Below are 23,058 nucleotides of genomic sequence, written 5' to 3' on the forward strand. Positions count from 1 at the left end.
TGTATGAAACGGATTTCATCATAATAGATTATTATTGTTTTACACTAAGCTAAGGCCAAAAGACGATTCTTTCTTGTAGACGCTTTTGGATCGAGGGACGTCGATCCGATTCAACGCTATGACAAGGTCGTGTTGTGGTACTGGTTCTTTAGATGACAAGATTGGAGGTCATAACTGGCACTGACAGGAAACATTTTCAAACCCTTTAACATTTTTTATGCTTGTACATATTTTGTTTTGATATAGAATTGTAAAAGACTATTCCTTGTTTTCATTGAACAAGGTACATGTTGTTGTAGCAATTTTGTAAGTAACTACTGACTAAAGGTATTTCTAAGAGCGCTTTCTGACCAATTTCACACGCTTTCACACTCTCTCTCACCAAATTCACAAGAAACCTCTTCTCCTATGAAGAAAATCAGTCGTAAGATGTTTTGTAATAAAGTTTACATATTGTCGTCACTATTGATTTCGTTATACGTTTTCCATCAATTATTTTCTTTTTAAAACATAGACTTAAATTAGTTACCTGCAGATCGCCTGTACTGTATGACTTTATTATTTAGCAAATAGGGATTTAATTGCATCTTCCTTTGTGTAGAATGTTGATCCAGAGCATTATAAATGATTTTGCACACATACAAAAATGTTCAACAATATGAACTGAATAGATAGAACACAACTGGTTGATCTGTTACTTTTGAAATATACATTTATTGCATATAAATGGATAAATTCAAAACCATATTATAAACTGAATAAATTAAACACAACTAATTGATCTGTTACTTTTGAAATATATATATCTATGGAATATAAATGTGTAAATCAAAACCACAATTTGTCGAATTCAAAGTATTGAGCAAATTTCCTTTTAGTGTTTCAAAAACATTTCGCTAGAAGGAAATATGAATAAAATTTTGCCTATTTAATGTATACATATGTGCACAACCGATGAAAGTTTTCATTTTTGAAGAGTAGCATATACCACGTACCTTTCTTCTTTTCTTTTTTTTAAAACAAATACAATGTTGACAAAATAATCATCTGCCGCAACGTTACTTTATGTATAATATAACTATAGAATGAAAATTATTATTATTAAATATACGTTTTATTTCTTTGATATTATAAATGGTATTCGTATTATCAATTAAATCTTGTAAACTAATCAGAAAGGAGTAAGTAAGTTTATCACACTTACACAATAAACTAGAAGTTTTTATTTCAAAATGTTTTAATACTTATTTCTTAAAGACATCCATATATCAATTTGTGCATAACAAAAAGAAAATTTACGTTAGGATGGATAATATTAAACGTATTTACAAATGTTTAATTAGATATATGAATATATATAAGGTGTCTGGAATGAATCGTATATGATTTATTTTGAAATATTCTAGCGGAAGGCTTTAAATATACATGTATCAGTGTGTATAGATGAAAGTCAGCTGATAATAATGACATGGAATCAAAAGCTTAAATTAAGGAACAGTACTATTGTGTACCTAATGCTAATGAATAGAAAGGAAGCTCGTCAACATCACAGTAATACAGTCATATTTTAGTATGATATATTTGCTCCACTTAAACAACTTTAGAGAGGAAAGAATAGTAGAACTAAGCAGTTTTATAGCAACATTTTGTAAAATAAAGATCTGAGTTTTTTGTTTATAGACTTTTTATTCAAGAATCACATAATTTCTTTTTTGTTAGTGCATTAAAAAAACAAAATGTCTTCGTATATGAAAAAGCACTGCAGTCATTTTTGTCATATCTTTCTTTTAGTGTGCATCTTAAAATTATTTATATGTTTGATTGATAACTGCCATTTTATTTATTTCATGTGAATATTCTCAAATTTCTGAAAGTAGAGAATAGTTTTATTTCATTGACCAATATGTTAAGTTATATTGAAGATATATTGAATACAAGGTTAACATATTTTAGGTCATCTTAAGAAAAGAGAAATGTTAATATGTTCTCTTGATTATTAAATTAATTTGAAATTAAATTTTATTACATTTGCATGTTTCAAGTCTTCTTAACGATAATTGTGCTATTTTGTATTTCAAGTCGAAAAATAGAAACTGAGAAATCGGCCGATTAAAAGTTAACTGAATAGATGAAACATCTTTTAGTTTCAATTTGTAATATACATGCTATGCATATATAAATTCAAATCAATAATCCATCGAATCTATTGTTCTAAAACGATTTCCTTCTTGTATTTAAACAGCATTTAGTAAGTAGAAAAGTGGGAAACATATGAGATGTGCATGTCACCAATGATATCTTACTTCTTTTTTTTTTGGAAAATCATATATTAAGCAACCTTTTTAATGTAAGATCACGTCTTAAAAATACAACTTTGTCAACATCATTCAACCTTCTGCGACGTTTTAGAAATCGCACAACATATGTTAAAAGCAAAATTCGTCCACAATTGTCATGTGTCACTAATTGCTTATCATTTTGTCTTTTTTAAATTGTAGTGAATTGAACCTTTGGGATTAACTTGCACGAGGAAATAAAAACGGTACGGAAGTATAAATGCAAACTAATAAAGAACATATTTATTTCAATTTGCAAGCAATCATGAGGAATTTATTATGTCTTTTACTGTGTTATGCATTTCTAGTAAATGGTAAGTAGCTCTAATTGCCCCCTTTCCAACTGTCGTTACCATGAGACGAAACCTGAAATAATAGTTTAATTGTCCTTTAATTTATTTTTTGTTTTTCATTTTCATTTCCATAACTTAATATTTGCATAATATTGCTCAATTATATATATCAAAATGGTACACGAACCTTGCACAAATTGTTTTTATCAATATAATGTCTTAGATGTAATATGACCAATAAATACTACTTCCTCTTTTCAACATGAAATCAATTTTTTTTTAATTTAAAGTTAAAGTGTACGTCCTCAAAAGCATATGACTAATATTTTTTGTTAACTCTAAATAGATGTTACTTAGGATAAACTCTTCTTTCTATTTTTGTTATCCATAGTCTTTAACAACACATGGTTATGTGAAGGGAAAGTTCGAGTTGATCAAAGTTCGATGGTATCAATGAACGAAGCATCTGAAGCAATAGACGGGAACCCTACGACATATTCCAGGACAGTTGATCGTCCAGGACAAAACTGGACTATTACGTTTGACAACAGCTTCAGAATTTCCTGCATATTAATTCGAATCAGAGGAGGTAACAATTGCAAGCTATTGTAAACCCTTACATGAAAAACGTCCAATTGTAATTAATTTCTCATCCATATGTTATGCGATCCAATTTCTATGTACATTTTTTAAAATCTTTTTTTCCCTTGCAGCTGGCGCACATAAGATGTTTTATTTGTATGTCAGTGAGAATGACACGATCACCAATAGGACATTTTGTAATGAATTTTCATTTAGCAATACTGTTATCAATGAAGAGTTAATTCAGTGTCAAACGCCAATGCATGGAAATAAAATTATTCTGCAAAGAGACGGCGAGATTCAGCTTTTTGAGTTCCGACCATTTGGTACAACATTTTTATTAACAAAATTTGAAATGTTTAGTTATGGGTGTATACGCAAAACGTTGTATGTAATAGGTGATTCTTGTTACTCTCTTTAGTTGTTGGTAGTGACGCAGTTTACGATATTATATCAAACACACATGGAAACTGCTTTGAAAACCCTCCTATTAACAACACAACAATAGACAATATTTCAAGGGTAGAAGAAAAATGTTCGATCTGTATTCATTGGATAACGCAACTTTGTGAAGATTTAAGGAATAGTAAGTGATTTAAAATAGCATTGAGAATGGTTTTGTAGGCTTAGTTTTGCATCAATGGAAACGCATTCTTGTTTATTTTTCCATAGCAATACCCATAGAAGACCCTTCTTCCAATATTGAAACAAATTCGACACCCACAGATGAAAACGAAATTGCAATTGACTCCCGTGGTAATTATTCAAACTGTTTAATTATGCATCAGTATAAAAAATCTACAGAAAAGGAAATAGCATTTTTAAAAAAAATATATGCCATTCACATTATTTCTAATTGCACATGTATGTTTTTCCTTCAAATTAGTTCAGTACCATCATGATTCATGTAAAAGATGGTACAGACACAGATAGTTAAGCAGTGTTAGGCTTATAATTATGGAAGATTCGATGTCCTTATTTAATGCATTTCCCATACGTTTTCTAAATGGTCTACATTGTAATTGTTTAAAACAAATCTCAATTGCAAGATATTACATTAGAAAAGCAATCAATGATTTAAGTGCCGTTAGTAAATAGAAACAACATTAAGATTGAACAATATAGTGCAAAAAACGTTGCACAAATCTCAAGAATGATTACACATTTTAACAAAATGTCAAAAATGGAGTATTTAGAAAGAGTTAACAACCAATTTTGATTCTACAATGCGCAAAATTAGTTAATATGACAAGTGAAATTTAAAAAGATAACAATTGAATTATTTGAAAATAGTTTTTTTCTTTAGTATATGCTTATCTCAGTACACTAATTTTTTTTACATATCTGATATGTTAAATAATCAAACCACGAAGAACCTATCACTTTACCTACATTTAAATGTTATGGCTTATGAAAACAACTTTTTATATAGATAAATACCAGTCTTGCTGTTGTTTTGTTGATTTTAATGAATATTTGTTTCTGTTTCTACTAGACAGTATATTCAGTGTATTTGGTCCTCTTTGGATTTGTATGGTCTCTTTAGGAGGTTTCGTGGTCCTCCTGGTTCCAGCAGTTTTGATCAGAATAAAATCAAAGAAGCAGAAGGGACCGGAAAACTATGATATCATTCCACTTCAAGAAATACACCAGAACCAAAATGACCTATCAGGAATCGATTCAGTATTAAACGAAGAGGAAAGAGTCTATTCTAATATTTCGTCTCATCGCATCCCAATTGACACGTTCATTAACCAAGTGGAACGGAAGAAAATTTGCAATCAGTTCTCTGATGAATTTCAGGTTAAATGACTGTAAAATAGATATCCTTTTCAAAAACATTAAAAGATATTTAAATATTAATGTTTTCCAAACAATTAAGATTTTCTGAGTTTTCTTCACACGTTCCTGCTTTTTGTTTCAGTCCCTTTCTAATGATGCCTGCGATTTTATTGCAACAGCCTCACTTAGAGAAGGCATGTGTATTTTTAAATATAGTGTTTCAATTTTTTCTGTGTAACATAATATTTGAAAGTTTGCCATGAAATGGTTTTTGTCTTTCAGATGACTACACAAGATTGAATTTAGACAACAAAGATTCATCAAACAGACTCAATAAATTTAGCGCTTCCTTCATTGATGCGAGTTTTTTTTCTTGATTTTTTTTGTTACTGCTTTGCTAATTTATTCCTTTGTTTATGTTTTGTTGTTTTTCGTAGAAGTCGTATTATCTTTATCCTAATGTTTTATTTTATTATCTCTTAGGGCTGTAATAAAAAGAGAGCATATATTGCTGCACAAGGTATATACATAGATTGATTTGAGATCTGAATGTAATTTTGTTGGAATAAGAACGCAATACAGTACTGACAATGTTTTGTTGTGTAAGGTCCATCCTCATCGTCGTCTATTAACGACTTCTGGGAAATGATTTGGGAAAACAATTGTACCAGAGTAGTGAATTTAACCAATGACAGCTGCAGCGAAATGGTTTGTCGTTTAGAAGTGTTGTCGTAAACCTTTCCACGAAATTGTTCAATCCTAACATGTCTTTTCCTTCGACTTTGATCTGTTCATGGTGGTTGAGGCATAGTATTTGGCTCATTTTCGTCATTCTATTAATAAAATGATTAGATATACATGTATGTTGATAATCAGAGATTGATCCAATGGCTTAAAATAAACAGGACTGACTTTTTTTATTAATAATAACATTCACAACTTTATTATTATTAAGGTCTTTTCTTTTTTATATTTTGTCAGGATTCTAGTGTAAGATACTGGCCAAGCACGGACAACCAAATTGGTTCATTTTTTATAAACATAGAGAGACATGATGTTTACGAACATTACATTATCAGACAGATGCTGGTGAAGAAAGTAAGTGTCATTCAGGGTGCTGACCGAGGTTGGGAGTTTTTTTTTAAATTCTTAATATGTATATAACACCTGTTTTTGACAGAAACAGTTCTTTTTCGGTAAATTTAAAAACGTCATATTGCATCTTTTAATTTAGAATTTGTAAAATTTATTCCAAATCGTGTTAAATTATCAAAAGCATTATAAAATTGTTTAGAGAATATTTACAATGATAGGTTTTTTCTACAGATTAACGATGTAAACAACAAAGGCATGCGAATGCAACATTTTCACTTTACCTCTTGGCACCATCAATCTCTTCCTGAATGTACAGACTCTCTCCTGTGTTTGAGAGAACTTGTAAAAGGTGGCACTGCTGAATCAGATGGTCCGATATTAGTACACTGCAGGTTAAGGAAACTTTCTAATTATTTCCAACTATTATGTATGTTTTATCACTTACACAGTATCTGTATTTACCAATTGTAATAACTATTTTTTTTTTACATTTTCATAATATGTTCATTTATTTGACCATTATGATTGCAGCACGGGAACTAGCCAAACAGGTATATTTATAGCCTTAGATTATCTCCTTGAGGAAAGCATTTACCGAGGAGACATTGACATCATAACTTGTATCTCAAGGCTTCGCAAACAAAGACCCTCAGCTGTTCAAACATTTGTAAGTCATCCATAAACGTAACTAAATTGTATTGATGTTTACATTATCTAAAAATATGACTTATATGAACATCTCAACATTTGTTTCCTTTTTAGGACGAATATATTTTTCTACATGATGCAATTGTTCAATATTATTCTAAGCGTCGTCAGGATTCTACATCGTGATGGACTGTAAACAAAAGTTTCGTTGTGCATTTAAATCAACATATTTATTTGTGTGGGAAATGATAGAATGATTCTTGCCATTAAAGATTTTGGAGAGAATATTCTTTTGTGTATTTTTTTTTTCATTTACACATATTACTTGATATAAAGTTGTATAAAGTTCATCTTTATAAGTTTTCTGTTATCAGGCAAGCGGAGATTAGATTATACGATTTATGACTCAAGATGACCTTGATTAAGCTAATGCTAAATATCGCCAATGCCTTCTCCCATCCAATTAGATTACACAACCATATAATACTTTACAATGTACACAATAAACCTCCAAGATTGAATTTTAAAAGAAAGTAGACTTTGTATCAATGGTTTTTAACGATTATGATTTTGGATCGGGATTTTTGGATATGTTATCTTTTAAATTAATGATTATCAGTCTTAAATGTTATATCAATCAATCACAGCAATATACTAGTGAATTGAGTGCCACAGAATAAAATATAACACAAAATACCATATATTCCGATTTTCATGGTTATATGCGATTAATTTATAAACTACATGCATTCATAAACATATGAAGACAATCAGAAGCCATGATTACTTGTCCTCGTGTGTCGTATAGGTTACTTATTATCATATATAGATATGAATTCTGCAACTGAAAGCTGTGATTATAAAACAATACAAAACGATGAAATCATGCAATTTCTATCAGGATTATTGATTGTAAAGAAAAAGAATCATTGTAATTATCCCTTCTAAGTCAGGTTCTGACTTATTTTTGGTAAAATTGTCTTGTTTTGAATATTTTAAGAGGAATTCAAATACAGAAAGGCTAAAAATACTGGATCTAGGACCAATTTTGAATACCTAAATAGATAAAATATGATCAAAGTATTAACTCATTTGAAAAAAATCTAACTTCATTTTTAGCCGGGCTCTGCTGAAAGCAGAGTCCTGGCTGTAGGCAGGCGAATCGCCAATGTTACTATAAATAGCACAACTTCAAAAGTTAACAAAAAACCAAACAGCGTCAAAGTAAAAGCTTCCGCTATACCAAATAGTTACACAAAGAGCCATGTTTTTTTAAAAGTGTTGGCATTTTGTTTCTTTTATTTTGATTTCGAGAGAATTGTCTATCTTTTTTAGTTTTCTTATTAATCTTTTTAAAAACAAGACTATCATTTTGGATACATACAATGCGCATGAATTTTCATGAACTACTTTGCAGCGCGTTGAAGAAATGGGGATTGAATATATAACGCTCGTTGCAAAATTTAAGGCAGCAACTGTTGAACTTTTTTCTATTAGACAGACATATTTTTGTGTATAGCCGCTTACAAAATTTGGTCACTCTCTGACGCTTTGGCGACATTAAAAGCATATGAGAGAGAGAGAGAGAGAGAGAGAGAGAGAGAGAGAGAGAGAGAGAGAGAGAGATTTTCAGTCTTTACCACACAATATGCATAAAGACACACCAAAAGAGCCCGGCTTTCGGTACTTCAGTACTTTGATACTTTTTGTTAAATTGTTTTGTTATTTTATATTTATAGAGGAAGTTAAAACAACAATATGTTTAGAATATGAGGTTTTCTACAAAAAATTTATATCTAATGAAAAAAAAATATAATAAAATCACCCAATCTTTCAGTACAAATCCTTGATTATGCCATTTCTATAAAGGATTGGAATTCGGCATTATGACCAAGAGAGCAAAAGTGTAAAAATATAATGAATGACAATGATTTTAACTAGATCAACATTTTTGAAAATGTGAGTACTTCAAACTGTGATCTATTTCATTGTTTATTCAAATATTCCCCGTTTGATGGGAAAATCCGGCGACAAAACAGGAAATGCTAATCAGATTGTAATTATAGAGGGAAATAAAAAGTTCATTCATATTTAAAATGTTTTAAAATGGTAACTTAAGAGAAAACTATGATGAGGATTCTAGTAGAAAAACACATACTTCTGATTCCTTATCTGTTGGTGATAGGTATGTACAAATCTATATGATTACGATTTGCTTTAATCAGAAAAGTAATTAATTCATGTGTTTATTAGTTAACCCTGAAATTTGCAATTGGGTGTAAACACTTGCTTTATGAACATTAATTAACAGAGAGCTTCAGAATGCAGGACATTGTTAAAAACGTAACACTTTTTAATGGAACAAGTTTCGACATACTGAGGAAGGCGATTGATAAAGATCACTTCACCTATGCCCAGGTAGAAGAAGGGGTACCTCTGAGCATCATCTTTAATCAGAGAGCAACTTTTTCTTGCTTTTACATGGAAGCTAGAGGAGGTATTAAAAATTAACGATTTGGTATATTCTAACCATGGAATATGTTTCAGCCATTTTCTAAAAAAAAATAGGCACACTTCAAAAGTTAAATACTTTAATGTAAAGTTGGATATGTGTGCTTAGACAGTCTGCGACACATTCAATATACACATTATTCTCCTTTGGTACATATATCTACCATCGTATCATATTTGAACTTTTAAAAATTTCACTTCAACAAACAATGTGTGAAGAAACAAAAAAAAATTGTTATTTAGAAAACAAGATAAGTATATGAGAGATAAACTAAAATTGTCCCACAAAGTTTAATGTTTTTTATGATCATATTGATGCGCTACATTCGATAATCTATCATTTTTTCTATTTTAGGTGATTATGAAATTTACATCAGTAAAGACGCAAAACGTATCGGGACACTTTGCAGATCTTTAAGTATAACTCAAGATATCGTGTCACCTCACACCTACAGATTTTGCTGCAGCTATGATATGGATGGGGAGATGTTAACGGTTATGAGAACAGACAAAGGATCTTTAAGGCTGTTTGAAATTGAAACACAAGGTATGGTTTCTTAATCAAGAGTATTAACTTATAACAATTGTGAAAAAAATCATTCAATTGAATTCAGTAATTTCATGATCTTGGCCATCTACTCATTGATTCATACTTTTTTCGTATCCAGACCTTTCAGTCTTTGGATATGATACACTTTTGATACGTGTACGTGTATGGTGTTTTTTTTAAGTTTGCATAATAACCAAAACACAATACTGTGGAATCATTAGAATTCATGATAGCTCAATATTCGTGGTATTCGTGCATACCCCCCCCCCCTACGAATTTACGTCCTCGACGAATTAAATCTTCTTACTTAAAAAAAACCCGACGCTCCAGAAACAAGAGATGGACAGAACACCCTGGAAAGAACTGCGAGAAAAAGATCGGAAACTACAAATAATTGAAATTGAAATTAAGTCCAAGGCCCATAACTCTGTCAAAAACTGCTTGATCGTACAAAAAATCGAATTTGACCTAGATATTATTATGATAAACCAAATTTCATTTCAATATGTGCATCCTTTGCGAAGAAAATGAACGGAAACTGCAATTAACTGGAATTTTTCTATGTCCAAGGGGCACAACTCTGTCGAAAATTGCTTGATCGCACCCAAAATTGTACTTGACCTAGATATTACTATGATAAACCTGTATACTAAATTTCATTTCAATATGTGCATCCTTTGCGAGAAAATGAACGGAAACTGCAAATAATTGGAATTTTTCTATGTCCAAAGGGCACAAATCTGTCGAATATTGCTCGATCGCACCCAAAATCGAACTTGACCTAGAAATTATTATGATAAACCTGTGTACCAAATTTAATTTCAATGTGTGCATCCTTTACGAAGAAAATGAACGGAAACTGTTGGTGGACAGACCGACCGACCGACAAACCGACCGACCGACCGACCGACAGGCAGCAGGAAAGTAATATGCCCTTCATTCTTCGAAAGGGGCATAACTATATCCCAATGATCACGAAAAGCACACACAATCAATGAAAATTGCCCCTCCTCAGAGTTTAAGAAATTCACAGTTTATTGAAAAATGTAGGTGTTTAAAACACATTTTCAGACCTTAAAAATTGCAGAAGCTTTTTCGTATATTTAAAAGGTGCACCTCCGTCGGAGTTTTAAATAGGCTTGACATTTCATTATAGAAGTATGTACGAACATTTCACAGAATGCTTTACCTTGTGTCTAATTTTTAAATAATACATGCATACATACATTTTTCTTTTTATGAGAAAAAAGATTTCACCCTTTTCATTCAAATGTGATGAAAATGAACGTAGTGAATAAATTGACCGTGATAGGCCTGGGTAGGAATTCCACCCGTGAAAGATATGATTATATGAAGGAATCATAACGGGGAGAGGGGGTATTGCTTACATGAGAGAAAGCTAAAGCGTAAGCAAATGTATCTACATATCCATTCATAGATATGTCTACTAACACAGATTGGAACAAACTGATTTGATTTAAGGCACGCTATTTCAGATTTGTGTTTTTGCAATTCTGGTTCAGAATGTAGATATTTGCAAGAGTGTAAAAAAATTTTTCAAATTACTTTTAGGAATACAATGCAAAATTTATAAAACCAAAAAAAAAAAATAATAAATAAAAACAATGTAACATACTTAACATTATATCTTGTTTGAAAATAATAATCAAATTACTTAAGAAATTAATACTCATGGAAACATTTTGAATCGTTTACTATTTGGCATAGGTTTTTTTTCCTTTTTTGCAATTTGGGTTAATTTGCATACTTTTGATCAAATAGTTAATTAGGACTATGATCAACATGTTTATAGTTAATTAGGACGATGATCAAAAAGTTTACTGACGTGCACAATTTGATTTAGCGTAGTAAGAATAATACATTAGGTGATGTTATTGCTCACAAACGCAGCTTTTATTTTTTTTCGAACAAACGCGAACAATTCAAATTAGTAAGAAACAAAACTTATAACAAAATAATGTATTCAAAGAAAGTTATATTATTATTAAACAATTATTAACATGAACACCTAATGTAAAGCCCTTTATATGCAGACGTGTTTAATACTTTTTTAACAGAATGCAACGAACATATGACTGTTCTAAAGAATTGCAGCGGATGTAGCGGAGTATGTAATGAGTGTTTACAAGTAGATGACAAGTGTATATCTTGCACAGAGAATCCAACTGCAGAGGAATGCAGTTACTTCTGTGTTAAGGACTGTGTTCCTGGAAAGTGCAGAAAAAATAAGACATGCTCATTGTGCAAACCCGGGTATTATGGTGCTAAATGCCAAAAATGTCCAAATGGAACATTGTGTGGTGAAGACTGTCTCGAAAATGGTGAATGTCTAGGTCACTGTGATGAAGGTTGGTTTGGGCCCGACTGTGATAAAAAATGTTCAAGTCCCTGTAGGAATTGCTTGCTGTCTGCCGACAATTGTACCCAATGCTATTATGGAATTCCTCCTCATTGCCGCAGTATGTATAAGCTTCATTGTCTGTATTCGTACAGTTACCAAACATACTATATTTGATCTGTGCCTTTTTCTTATACAGGTGAAAAATTTACTTCTGATGATGCGATGACAATGATGGTTGCAGGAGGGGGAGGACTACTAATACTAACGTTTTTATTCATTTGCTTCCTTAACATAATCAGACGCTTGTGTGTCACACCGCCTATTCATTCCTATGGTTTTATTGAGACCCAGGACAATGAAATGATGCCTCTACCACATTCTCACCAGTACACAGATCCAGAACCACCAGACGATTACATGAACACCTCACACCGACTCTCCATTGACGAGTTCCTTCTCCGGGTTCCACATAAAAAGCTGAACCATGGACTTTTAAGGGAATTCAAGGCATACATATTTCTGTAAACTAATTTCATTTACAATTATTATTTGTGATTAATCTTTATTTATTTAAACGGTGTGTTTTAATGCTTGCAGAGAATACCCCACACTATGACAGATTCATATGACGCAGCGGTAGATCCTAAAAACAAATCAAGAAACCGCTACAAAAACGTTTATCCGTGTAAGTAGCGAAGCGATATATATTTTTTCACAAGACTTGGGGGCATTTTATACAGGATTTACTAACTACATGTATTTATTTATTGCTGAGTAGAAATATTATTAAGTAGAATTGTGAGAACTCTTTACGTATTACTACGTAGGCGTGAGAGTTAATGTAGATGTAAAGCACGATAATTGTTTAACTTATGGTGAATTGCTCACTTAACAATTAATATTGTATTGTGTCAAATTTAAAAAAAGGCCGGCTTATTAAATAATTTATCCATCGATGACAATCTGTGAATAGAAAAATATTATGTATTATGCTCCAGATCGGTTATCTCTTGGAATTACACTTGTATTTTTGGAAATTCACAAATTTGAGTTCTAAATAACTTTATTTTTATAGAATGATTTTTGAAATTGCAATATGATATTATTATTATTATTATTATAATTATTATAATTAATATATTATTGTGTATGTGAAAAATTTAACCAATACAATTATAAAATACATTGAAAATCATTTGTATTTTGAGTCGGTATAATTTCTAGCCTATAAAACATTTCATTTTTCACTTATTTTAATTTGCCTAAAACCCAATGATTTGATTAGATCTTTAAATGTAATTATTTTAACGATATAAGTAATAAATATTCTCTCTAATAATTTTTTTAACTGTGAAATATGTTCATTTCATTAAGAAAATAAAAAGTAGCAAAGTTGACTTTGAATCTTTTGTTGTTATGGCGTCTAAAATTAAGGGTATGCACTTTAGATTCAATCGTGTCTGATCATAAATTGATAGTTAAGTTTGAATGAATGTTCAAATGCATGCATAATTTTGAACTGTGATACACTGAACTTATAATATATTCAATGTAACACATTTTTAAAGGATTGGCGGTTTTTTCCAGATGATTTTAGTCGCGTAGTTCTGGATACTTCCGACATAGCAGGAAGTGGGGATTATATAAATGCCTGCTTCGTCCATGTATGTGTCTGGTGGTGGTAATGATTTATGTGAATATTTAATGAAATTACGTAGTCACTTCATATATCTCTACTGGTGAACTTTGAAACCTCTTCTGTTATTGAATCAATTATTGTATTTCCTTGTTCCTTTTTTTCAAAAATATAGGGTTAAATAATACATTATTATAAATAAGTTTTCTGATGAATTTACTACTTTCGTCTACCAAAATCAGAAATTTAAATCAAAGATATCTTCTGTAATTATGATTTAGAAAAAAATGCACTTTATTTTAATTTCACTTTTATTCTAAACAATAAACAGTTCTAATCAATAATCTAGATTTTTCTTTATTTATCCAGGGTTTAGAAAAACGGCGAGCTTATATAGCTGCACAAGGTATAATAATATATATTTTTTCCATTATACATATTGTTTCATCAATTTTTTCTCTCCACCTGAATTTTTTTTACATGAACCATGACATTGTAACTTTTCTATGAAACTAAAAGGTATAAGGACATCTACATCTCATTTGGATATCTAATGTGTTTATAAGGAAATATAATCCTTATAATGAGTTCCTGTTGTTAATGGTATGCTAATCTGTCCTTCCACATTGTATTTAAATTTTTATTTTCTGAATTCGCTTGATTACGAATTAATTATGTTCCATATAAATGCAAAGATCAAGAGCAATTCAATTGGCAATCTGCCATTACACTTAATCTCACAAAACTGTATTAAGTTCAAATCAATTTGACTTTGATCATGAGTATCAAGTTTTCAGAATTGAGCATTTGTGTATAATTATACATGTATATATATACAAGTACTATTTTCTGTTAAGTTTCAGAAATCACAAGTTAGTTGGCTTAGATAAGAAAGAAAAAATCTTATTCTCTTATTATCACATACATAAAAATTCGTATTTGCCCAGAACAATTTGTACTGAACAGATAAATTTTCATTTAAACATTGTACATGTGTATAGAATATTTTTTTAAAGTTCTGGGCATTTATTTGTAAACTCCATTTCTCTTATTCGACCATAACATCAACCATTTGCAGGTCCATTTACAGAGGAGACAGTTTTGGATTTTTGGCGAATGGTCTGGCAAATGAGAAGTGTGAAAATAGTAATGTTGACGAATCTTTTAGAGAATGGGAAGGTATTTTAACTACGAACTGTAATAATTCTTTTAATGATCAGAATAATTCTATTTACTAACAAGGGCCGTTACAAACATGCATTTGTTAAAAGATAACAGGAAACATAGAGGGTTGTATACGAGTTAGTTTCTTGGATGATATCGAACCGTTATTCTTATCATCGCAGGTGTATTTAATATCACGCACATTAAGAACAGTGCCATATTAACGAAATTCTCTTTATTTAAATATTTCTTCAAATAATTGCTCTTTTGTTTACCTTCTAATCAACAACTGTTCCAGTATTGGGTCATGTGAACACAATATGGGGGTCGTAAGTTTTTCTTGATAAATACTCGAGTTCCCGACATCTTATAAAAGTCAAGATAGATTTCATCTTTCCTTTTCATGCATTTTGAGAGAGATTCAAATCGTTGGTTTTTAATAGATAGAATTGACAACGAAGAACAATTACTACACCTGTCTTGTGTGATGCGATTACAGTAGTTAATTGGCTTTGTAATGTCGTGTCTGACAAAACATTGATTTTATTCATGCGCTTTTTTCATTATACTTTCTTTGCAGTTTTGCTTATATATGTAAATTGATATATATCTTTGTATTTAGATGAAATGTATAAGATACTGGCCAAACACAGAAACTCGAATAGGACCGTTCTTTATAAGAACAGAAAACCACAACACCTCACGGCGGTACACAATTAGACATATCACAATCAGAAAGGTATCTTTACAACTCCACATGGTGTTTCTAGACTGTTCATCTATTTTAGAAAACTATCTCTGAAAACTTTTTTGCTACTTTCCCAATAGGAAATAATATCTCGATCAGCTTTTCATCACAATGCATGTTGAGAATTGTTTTGATTGTAGTTGACTAATCCATTTATGAAATACATTGTACATATATATTGGTTAAAACAAAGTAAAATTTGTTATATAGATATGTAATGTAATGTTACCTTAGAATGGCCTTTTGTTCTCTTTTCTTTTGACACACAGGGCATTGAGGTTAGACACGTGACCCAGTACCAGTATACAGACTGGCTCACCACAAGAGTTCCCGACAATGTGGACTCCATTTTGATGTTTAGAAACCTGATCAATTGTGATATTTCTGACACTGATGGGCCAATCATTATTCATTGCAGGTACAAATTGCGGTTACTAACAAATTATTTTGTTTTGGAATTAAATTTTTCTGCTTTATCCCAAAAGAAATCGAAAATTATCACAAAAATTATCTTAGCACTTTTCCTACTGTATTTGTAAGATACATGTAAATTATACATTTCTTATGTGACATTGTGTGTCCACGAGATGAAAACAAAGCGTCTGCATAGCAGCAAGCGAGATAAAAGCATCTCTGAGAGCAGTGTCAAAAGTAGAAAAGAGGTGTTGCATTTAAAAATACTGTTTCTGATCTCAGTAATCGACTCCTAATTTTCTAACAACTTACATACATGTACGTTTACTTAACACTATATAATAACTGTATTGACGGTAAGGAACGAATGTTTCTATGGATTCTGTGGTCTTCAAATGTAGTTCTTATTTAAGTTACATGAAGTCAATGTGTGTCTTATATGCTACATGAATTGATATTAAAACATTGTAGGGTCGACGCATAATAAATGCAGAATGTGCATGCATTAAGTCTTGTACATTGTTTATATAACAGTTCTGGCACAGGGAGGACGGGGACATTCATTGCATTGGATTACTTGTTAACTGAGGGAACAGAGACAGGAACTGTTGATGTGGAGGGTTGTATCCGGGCACTTCGGGAACAGAGAGCGTATGCCGTCCAGTCCTCTGTAAACAACCGAACGAACTCTCTCTCTCTCTCTCTCTCTCTCTCTCTCTCTCTCTCTCTCTCTCTCTCTCTCTCTCTGGCATATATTTAATCCCCCGATCTCTATTTCTTTCATTTATATCACGCATTGCTTTTCTTTAGGATGAATACGTTTTTCTTCACGACGCATTAGTTGAAGGATTCACATGTGCTCAAGAAAACGGAATATTCGAAATGGATGTCAGTGTTTAGATATTTTACATTGATATTTATATGTACATGTTTTGTTGTATCACCTGCATAAAGATAAAGAACTAATCGTCTACTCTAACTTTTGTTTTATTTGTTTAGCTGAAAGATTAATAGTCTAATATTTATTCTATAGTTTGACGAGATATATGCGCTTTTGATTGGTCGAAAAATTTCTATGATACCTGCAAAAATAAAAATTTAGCCGGATCTACTTTTCTCTGCTGTTCTGATATAGAACAATTATAGAACGGGATTTTTCCAAAATACAAACAAAATGTAAAGTTACGTGTATTCCTTTTTAAATATGAGCAAACAAAATTCAACTATATCAATATAGAAATATTAAAAGTATAACCCTGAAGCATCAAATATACACATTAATTAATCCATGGAACCGGAAATTAGGCGTCTTCTCACGATTTTGTCTACTTGAGGCTAAGATCAACTCTTGCTCCGAGGCTGGCTGTTCCAGGAATCTTCACTGCAAAATTTATTGCACCGATGAAGAGTTTTAGATTACTGGCCAACGAAATTCATAATACTTAAAGCGTCGTTACAGCTTGTATATCCCCTCAATCCCCTCATCCAGCGTGTTTCAATGCAGATATAATATTTAAGCCTCACTAAAGATATTAAATTATCAGGAAATTCACAAAAAACGCACACTTACATTCTATTTTTGTTGACATATAAATTATTTTCGTCCATGGACCCGCCCCCTTGCATCAAGTATCTGACGTTTTCCTTGTTTTTTTTGTAATTATAACGGTTTAATATTTTACGTGCCAGGAAAAGTCCGCAATATATGTGGCATATTTTACTGGCTTCTTTTAACGATGTTGAATATTCCACCGGTCCCATTCAGTGACACTGTATCCAGTTTCATAGGCCAAATTATTAATCTGACATTACGTCAAGTCATTGCATGTATTCTCCCTTATTCTTCGAATCAGCCGTTTAAGATTGCAACTTTCAATTTTAAGTCAGCTTAGTAACCAAGCATCAGCTGAAGGCGCATTAATGTTCTTGCTGTTATTGTTGTATATTCCTACGCGCCGCTTCAATTACATGATTTACATTTTGGATGAATGACACCCTATGATTTATGATATAAAAATATTTAATTTTTCATTTTATTGAATGACACGAAATGACTTTAATAATTGTTCTTTTGATCGACGCTACGCGCATGCATTGATGAAGTTTCCCGGTGTTTTTTTTTATATACGTCGATCAAAAGCAAACTAATTAAATTAATTTCTTTAATTAATACATGGCATATTTATTATCCTTTGGGTATTAAACAAGAGGCCCATGGGGCCACATCGCTTACCTGAGCAACAATGGCTTTATATGTGTGTTCAAAGGATATTGTGCGATATGGCCCCACGGTGGAAAAACAAAAAAGAATACCACGAAATAAACTGTTTCCAAATTTTACATTTATTTTTCTACACTTAATCTTTGATATTGTAATCCTATGAAATACCATTTTTATCAAAAATAAGATCCTATGCAAGAAATAAAACTGAATTTTTGGTAGGGGTACACTCTTAACTTCCAATCCCCTTTACATGTATTTTAGTTCTGCCCCTTCACTTTATAAAACGATCAAATTATATAAATTATGAGAATATGTATATAGGTACATATTCATCTTCAACTACATTGTACTAGCTAGTTATTGTATTTTATTTAAAAAAAATTCCTATATGTGAAAAAGGAAAATTGTACCTCAAGGCGCTCAAATCAAAAACATTTAAAAATTTAATTAGTCTTCCGCATTATAAACGATTGTTGTTTACCAGGCGTGAACTCGTGCTACGTTTTATAACCTTACTCACTTAATCGATGAATACACTCAAATAAAAAATGTTGTCATGTGATATGTTAAAGAGCTATTAGATATATTATCAATGCATAGGCGTCGGAACTTGGTAAAGGGGGAGCCCCCCCCCCCCCCACACACACTTTTTTTTGCAAAGTTAGACATAGCCGTACTCAAACGCTTTTTTTTTTCTTTTTCTTTTTCTTGCTTGTCAAGATTTCTGATAAGGTCTAGCCCCCCCCCCCCCACCCACCCCTCTCAATGAGCCTCAGACTGCAATGAAATGACAGGCATATCGCTCTATTTTACTAAGGCCACCCTTTATTCAAAATCAACGTTAACAAATGGCTACAAATCAAGATGATTTTCCGCTGTAATTTTTTCTTAAGAATAGTGATAATACATTTATCCCCCGTAACAGTAATGTTTTTAACTGTTTTAAAGAGGTCGTTTTTATTTAATTGTGTCTGAAAAACCAACAAATTTGGTGTAGGTTCATCGTATAAGAAGAAGGCACAAAAAAGTTGTTAGTGCATATCATCCTTTTAATTTTTCTGTACAAGTATTTAACGTTGAGTGAGACATTTCTAGTGAAAAATCAAAATTTCAGCGTCAATCGTAGAATTATAAGCAAGATACAGAACTCAAAATTCTGCTTGGTTTGGGCCTTTTTTTTGCACAGGAGTTAATTACATTCAATTACATTCAACTTAAGGTTTTTAAACTTGGTATTTCCTATTCAGAATGAACAAAAGCATGGCCTCAGTTCTGTGAGCAAAGCTTTGTATCTTGCTTATAATTCGAAACTTGACACAGCTGAATAAGGAAAATTGTAAATAATTAACACAGAAAAAACATGCACCAAAACAAAGAAAGATTACAATTTATTTTTCATAATATCTATACTAGTATACCTATATATTTCTAGCAGCAAAAACAATCTCTGTTTAGACTGAAAATGCAGAGCATCTTAACAAAACACGTTTCATCATAATCAACGTAGAGATCAAACCGAATTACCAATAGAATATATAGTATTTATAATATAATATGTTGTTAGTGCATCAGATTTTTCTTATCTTGCGCAGGTAAACAACTAACTGTCTGATTTACCGAAGTCTATATTTGATTTGATACGTAAAAATTCCAAAACACAGGCGATATTTTTCCTCAAGTTAATAAACATAAACGAAATTCAAAACAACGAAAAACCACGGTCACGAGTCCAAAATGTCAACGCATTGAAAGATTTAACCTAAATTCACTTCACGAAATCGGCACAAATATATTTAGCATGTTTCAAGTATCCCTTCGCACATAAGTTGCACAACAAGCAAATTCATCTTTGTCAGTTTGACCCGTTGTCATGCGTCAACATTCAAACATGGCTGCCTTATACAATGACCTTTCGTTTTCTATATGGAATACCGAACCCGATGTTATAAAGTGATTGACAGCGAATATCTCTTCATTATTTTAATTTTCATAAATTACTCAAATTTGAAACAGAATTCGCCGATAATTTTTGCAATTTATATTTTCCTTTCCGTAAGGATTATTTTTGCAAAATTACGTTGAATTTGACTAAGTAGTTCTTAAGAAGAAGATTTTTTTAAATGCACCCCCCCCTTTTTCTACAGTTTCGAGGTTTTCTCCGCTTTGAGAAACGATCGGTCTTTCATTTCTGCAATTTATATTTATCTTCCCATAAGGTTGCCTTGTGCCAAATTTGGTTTAAATTGGCCCAGTAGTTTTAGAGAAAAAGTTCAAAATGTAAAAAAGTTTACAGACGGACGGACAGACCGACGACGGATAAAATGTGATCAGAATAGCTCACTGGAGCTTTCAGCTCAGGTGAGCTAAAAATTAGAGAAATCGAAAGCTTCTTTAAATCAAAGTACTGAAGTACTGATGGGAGTTGATTTTATCGATTATCATTTATTCAAAATCAACGATATGTGATTTTGCATGGCAAGTCAGTAATCGAAATCTTTCTGAGAAATTGTATGGATCCAGGCAAGATTGAACTCTTGTCTTGCTCAACCAAAAACTCGGCTGTCTCCGTTTATTTCCGAAAAGCAAGAGAGACTCTGTTTTAACGTATATTAACGGAGAGAGGCAAGCGTCTGTTTGAACGAGACTACATTGAACTCTAGCGTAGGAATACATACGACTTAAAAAAAATATCTAAATTGTTTGTACAATTTAAAATCTTACTATTCGAATTTATGATTATTTTCAAGAACTAACCCAGTGGGCACGCAACGTTGTTTCAACGTTGAGAAATGATTGAAATCAAGTTGCAGCGTTGATCAACCATTATTCAACGTTGAAACAACGTTGAGGTTTCAACGTTGAAACCCAAACCATGACTCAACGTTGATTCCACGTTGAAGACCCAACTTATTTTCAACGTTGAAGACATCAACCACTTTTCTACGTTGATACAACGTTTTAATAAATGAAACTGAATACATATTTTCAAATTTGAAACTTCCTTTTTTTTCGGTAACAGAAAAATGCCGGGATTTTAGCTTTTGGGCTATTGTGACTATTTTATATTTTACATTGGATCGAGTATCTTGGGAGTTATTTTTTATAACAGTCTGCTGAATGCAAATGATGAACTGACTATTGTGGATTCTACGTTTTTGTGTTGACATCCTTTGTTTCATTTCATGAAAAACAAACATGACTACCATTTGGCGGAATGTACTTTGGTTTCTTTGTGGTCATTTCCCTACAGCCTTATTTAAAACATTTTGAAATGCCAAGTTTAACTTTTAAACGAGGGATTTATACACATGTTGTTTAGCGAAGGATGCACTCTAATACTACTAGGATATAAATAAAGGGCGACATTTGGATTTATCTTTTTTTTAATAAAGTGTCAGAACACATAATTCAGCACAACATAATAAAAATATGTTTGTAAGCAACATTTTACGAAAAAATTACTTAATTTTAAATTATTTTCGTCATCATATCTACATATTTTCAACCAAATTTCAACACGATCTCTACGTTGAATCAACGTTGAATTTTGACGTTGAAACAACGTTACATTTTCAACGTTGCCTCAACTTTCATATGCAACCTTTTTTCAACGTTGATTCAACGTTGATGCCTGACGTTGAAACAACGTTGTTTCAACGTTGAAATGCCCACTGGGAAGTGTTGTCAGCGGTATTGATTTGTGCTTAGGTCCAAACACTGTTTCACTTTCGCTTTGCCCGAGTTAGTGCATAGGAGAGTTGATTAAAATCAACTCCCAAAAACCAACAGAATGTCAGCCCCAAACTAACCAGAGATTAAAAATGTGTTCATATCTTTAAATCAGTAATATCAACAGAGTGAATTCAAGTACATGAACATCAGTACATTTCAATTTAGTCAATCTAGTTAGCAATTATAGATTTATGTCATTTTATTTTACTGCAAATGAACTTGGACTTATTAGAATATTTTTAATTCGGGTACTTATATTGGGTTAATTGATTTGTAGCAACAAGGCTCAAAGTTGGGCAGAATCAGTAGGAATTTCTTTATCTTGGAAATGCTTATATATATGGAAAAGTTTCTGTGATAAAAATTAATTTTGATTTTGAACGGAAAACAAAATAAAATGAAGCAGCCCATATTAAATCTACATATATACACTCAACAAAATTTCTACGTGTTCACTCCGTATAATTTATTTTCTATCTGAAATAAGCACGTGTATTTGTTTTGCCGTCGGGGTGACTGATTTCCACTGAACTTTTAAATTGTTAAGAACGATGCATGAATCTTGACCTCTTGTTGCGAGCCGAGACCTTGACCTTTGCTGAATATTACAATCACTTCTTGTTTGGTTGAGATTCGCTAAGAGATTTAAGGTTGTTTTAAGTTGCCAATGAAAAGGATGTTCATTTATTAAATACAAAAACTATATCAAAATAGGATTTTTCCTTAGGTTGCTTAATATTAAAAACAATGTTGAGGACCAAATAAACAGCAAATTTATAGTGGATACACATCTCCTATAAAAGGCCAATAGCATTATTAATGCTTCACTGCACTCTAGTATTTAATTCACCCAAACACGTTAGATGGACAAAAATACTTGAAGAATCGCGTTTTAAACAAAAATCTACTTTTGGGGAATAATCTATGTTTGGGGAACTCGATTGCAGTAAGGGACCCGTAGAATTCCAGTCTCCGGTCCAA

General features: G+C 31.7%; 2 protein-coding genes across 2 annotated transcripts in view; both read left to right on the forward strand.

Moving 5' to 3' along the window:
• The window catches only part of LOC128167909 (uncharacterized), a 29,050-nt gene extending 16,366 nt beyond the window's left edge, over positions 1-12,684 (forward strand). Inside the window, exons 14-29 of the mRNA XM_052833895.1 lie at positions 80-167; positions 3,021-3,218; positions 3,343-3,537; positions 3,633-3,797; positions 3,884-3,967; positions 4,707-5,014; positions 5,136-5,187; positions 5,276-5,352; positions 5,477-5,513; positions 5,601-5,701; positions 5,975-6,119; positions 8,856-8,921; positions 9,048-9,233; positions 9,603-9,794; positions 11,876-12,277; positions 12,356-12,684. Of these exons, the coding sequence (XP_052689855.1) occupies positions 80-167; positions 3,021-3,218; positions 3,343-3,537; positions 3,633-3,797; positions 3,884-3,967; positions 4,707-5,014; positions 5,136-5,187; positions 5,276-5,352; positions 5,477-5,513; positions 5,601-5,701; positions 5,975-6,119; positions 8,856-8,921; positions 9,048-9,233; positions 9,603-9,794; positions 11,876-12,277; positions 12,356-12,684 (2,625 nt within the window). The remainder of the gene's footprint in view (positions 1-79; positions 168-3,020; positions 3,219-3,342; positions 3,538-3,632; positions 3,798-3,883; positions 3,968-4,706; positions 5,015-5,135; positions 5,188-5,275; positions 5,353-5,476; positions 5,514-5,600; positions 5,702-5,974; positions 6,120-8,855; positions 8,922-9,047; positions 9,234-9,602; positions 9,795-11,875; positions 12,278-12,355) is intronic.
• A 9-nt stretch (positions 12,685-12,693) lies between these two features.
• On the forward strand, positions 12,694-16,931 carry LOC128167907 (receptor-type tyrosine-protein phosphatase kappa-like). The gene is given in 8 exon segments (XM_052833893.1): positions 12,694-12,844; positions 13,747-13,823; positions 14,165-14,201; positions 14,874-14,974; positions 15,582-15,698; positions 15,977-16,125; positions 16,656-16,806; positions 16,809-16,931. Coding segments are annotated over 8 exon segments (828 nt in total). The 5' UTR covers positions 12,694-12,771.
• The last annotated feature ends 6,127 nt before the right edge of the window (positions 16,932-23,058 follow it).

Source organism: Crassostrea angulata, chromosome 10 (genome assembly GCF_025612915.1).
Source record: "Crassostrea angulata isolate pt1a10 chromosome 10, ASM2561291v2, whole genome shotgun sequence".
Taxonomy (NCBI): Eukaryota; Metazoa; Mollusca; class Bivalvia; order Ostreida; family Ostreidae; genus Magallana; species Magallana angulata.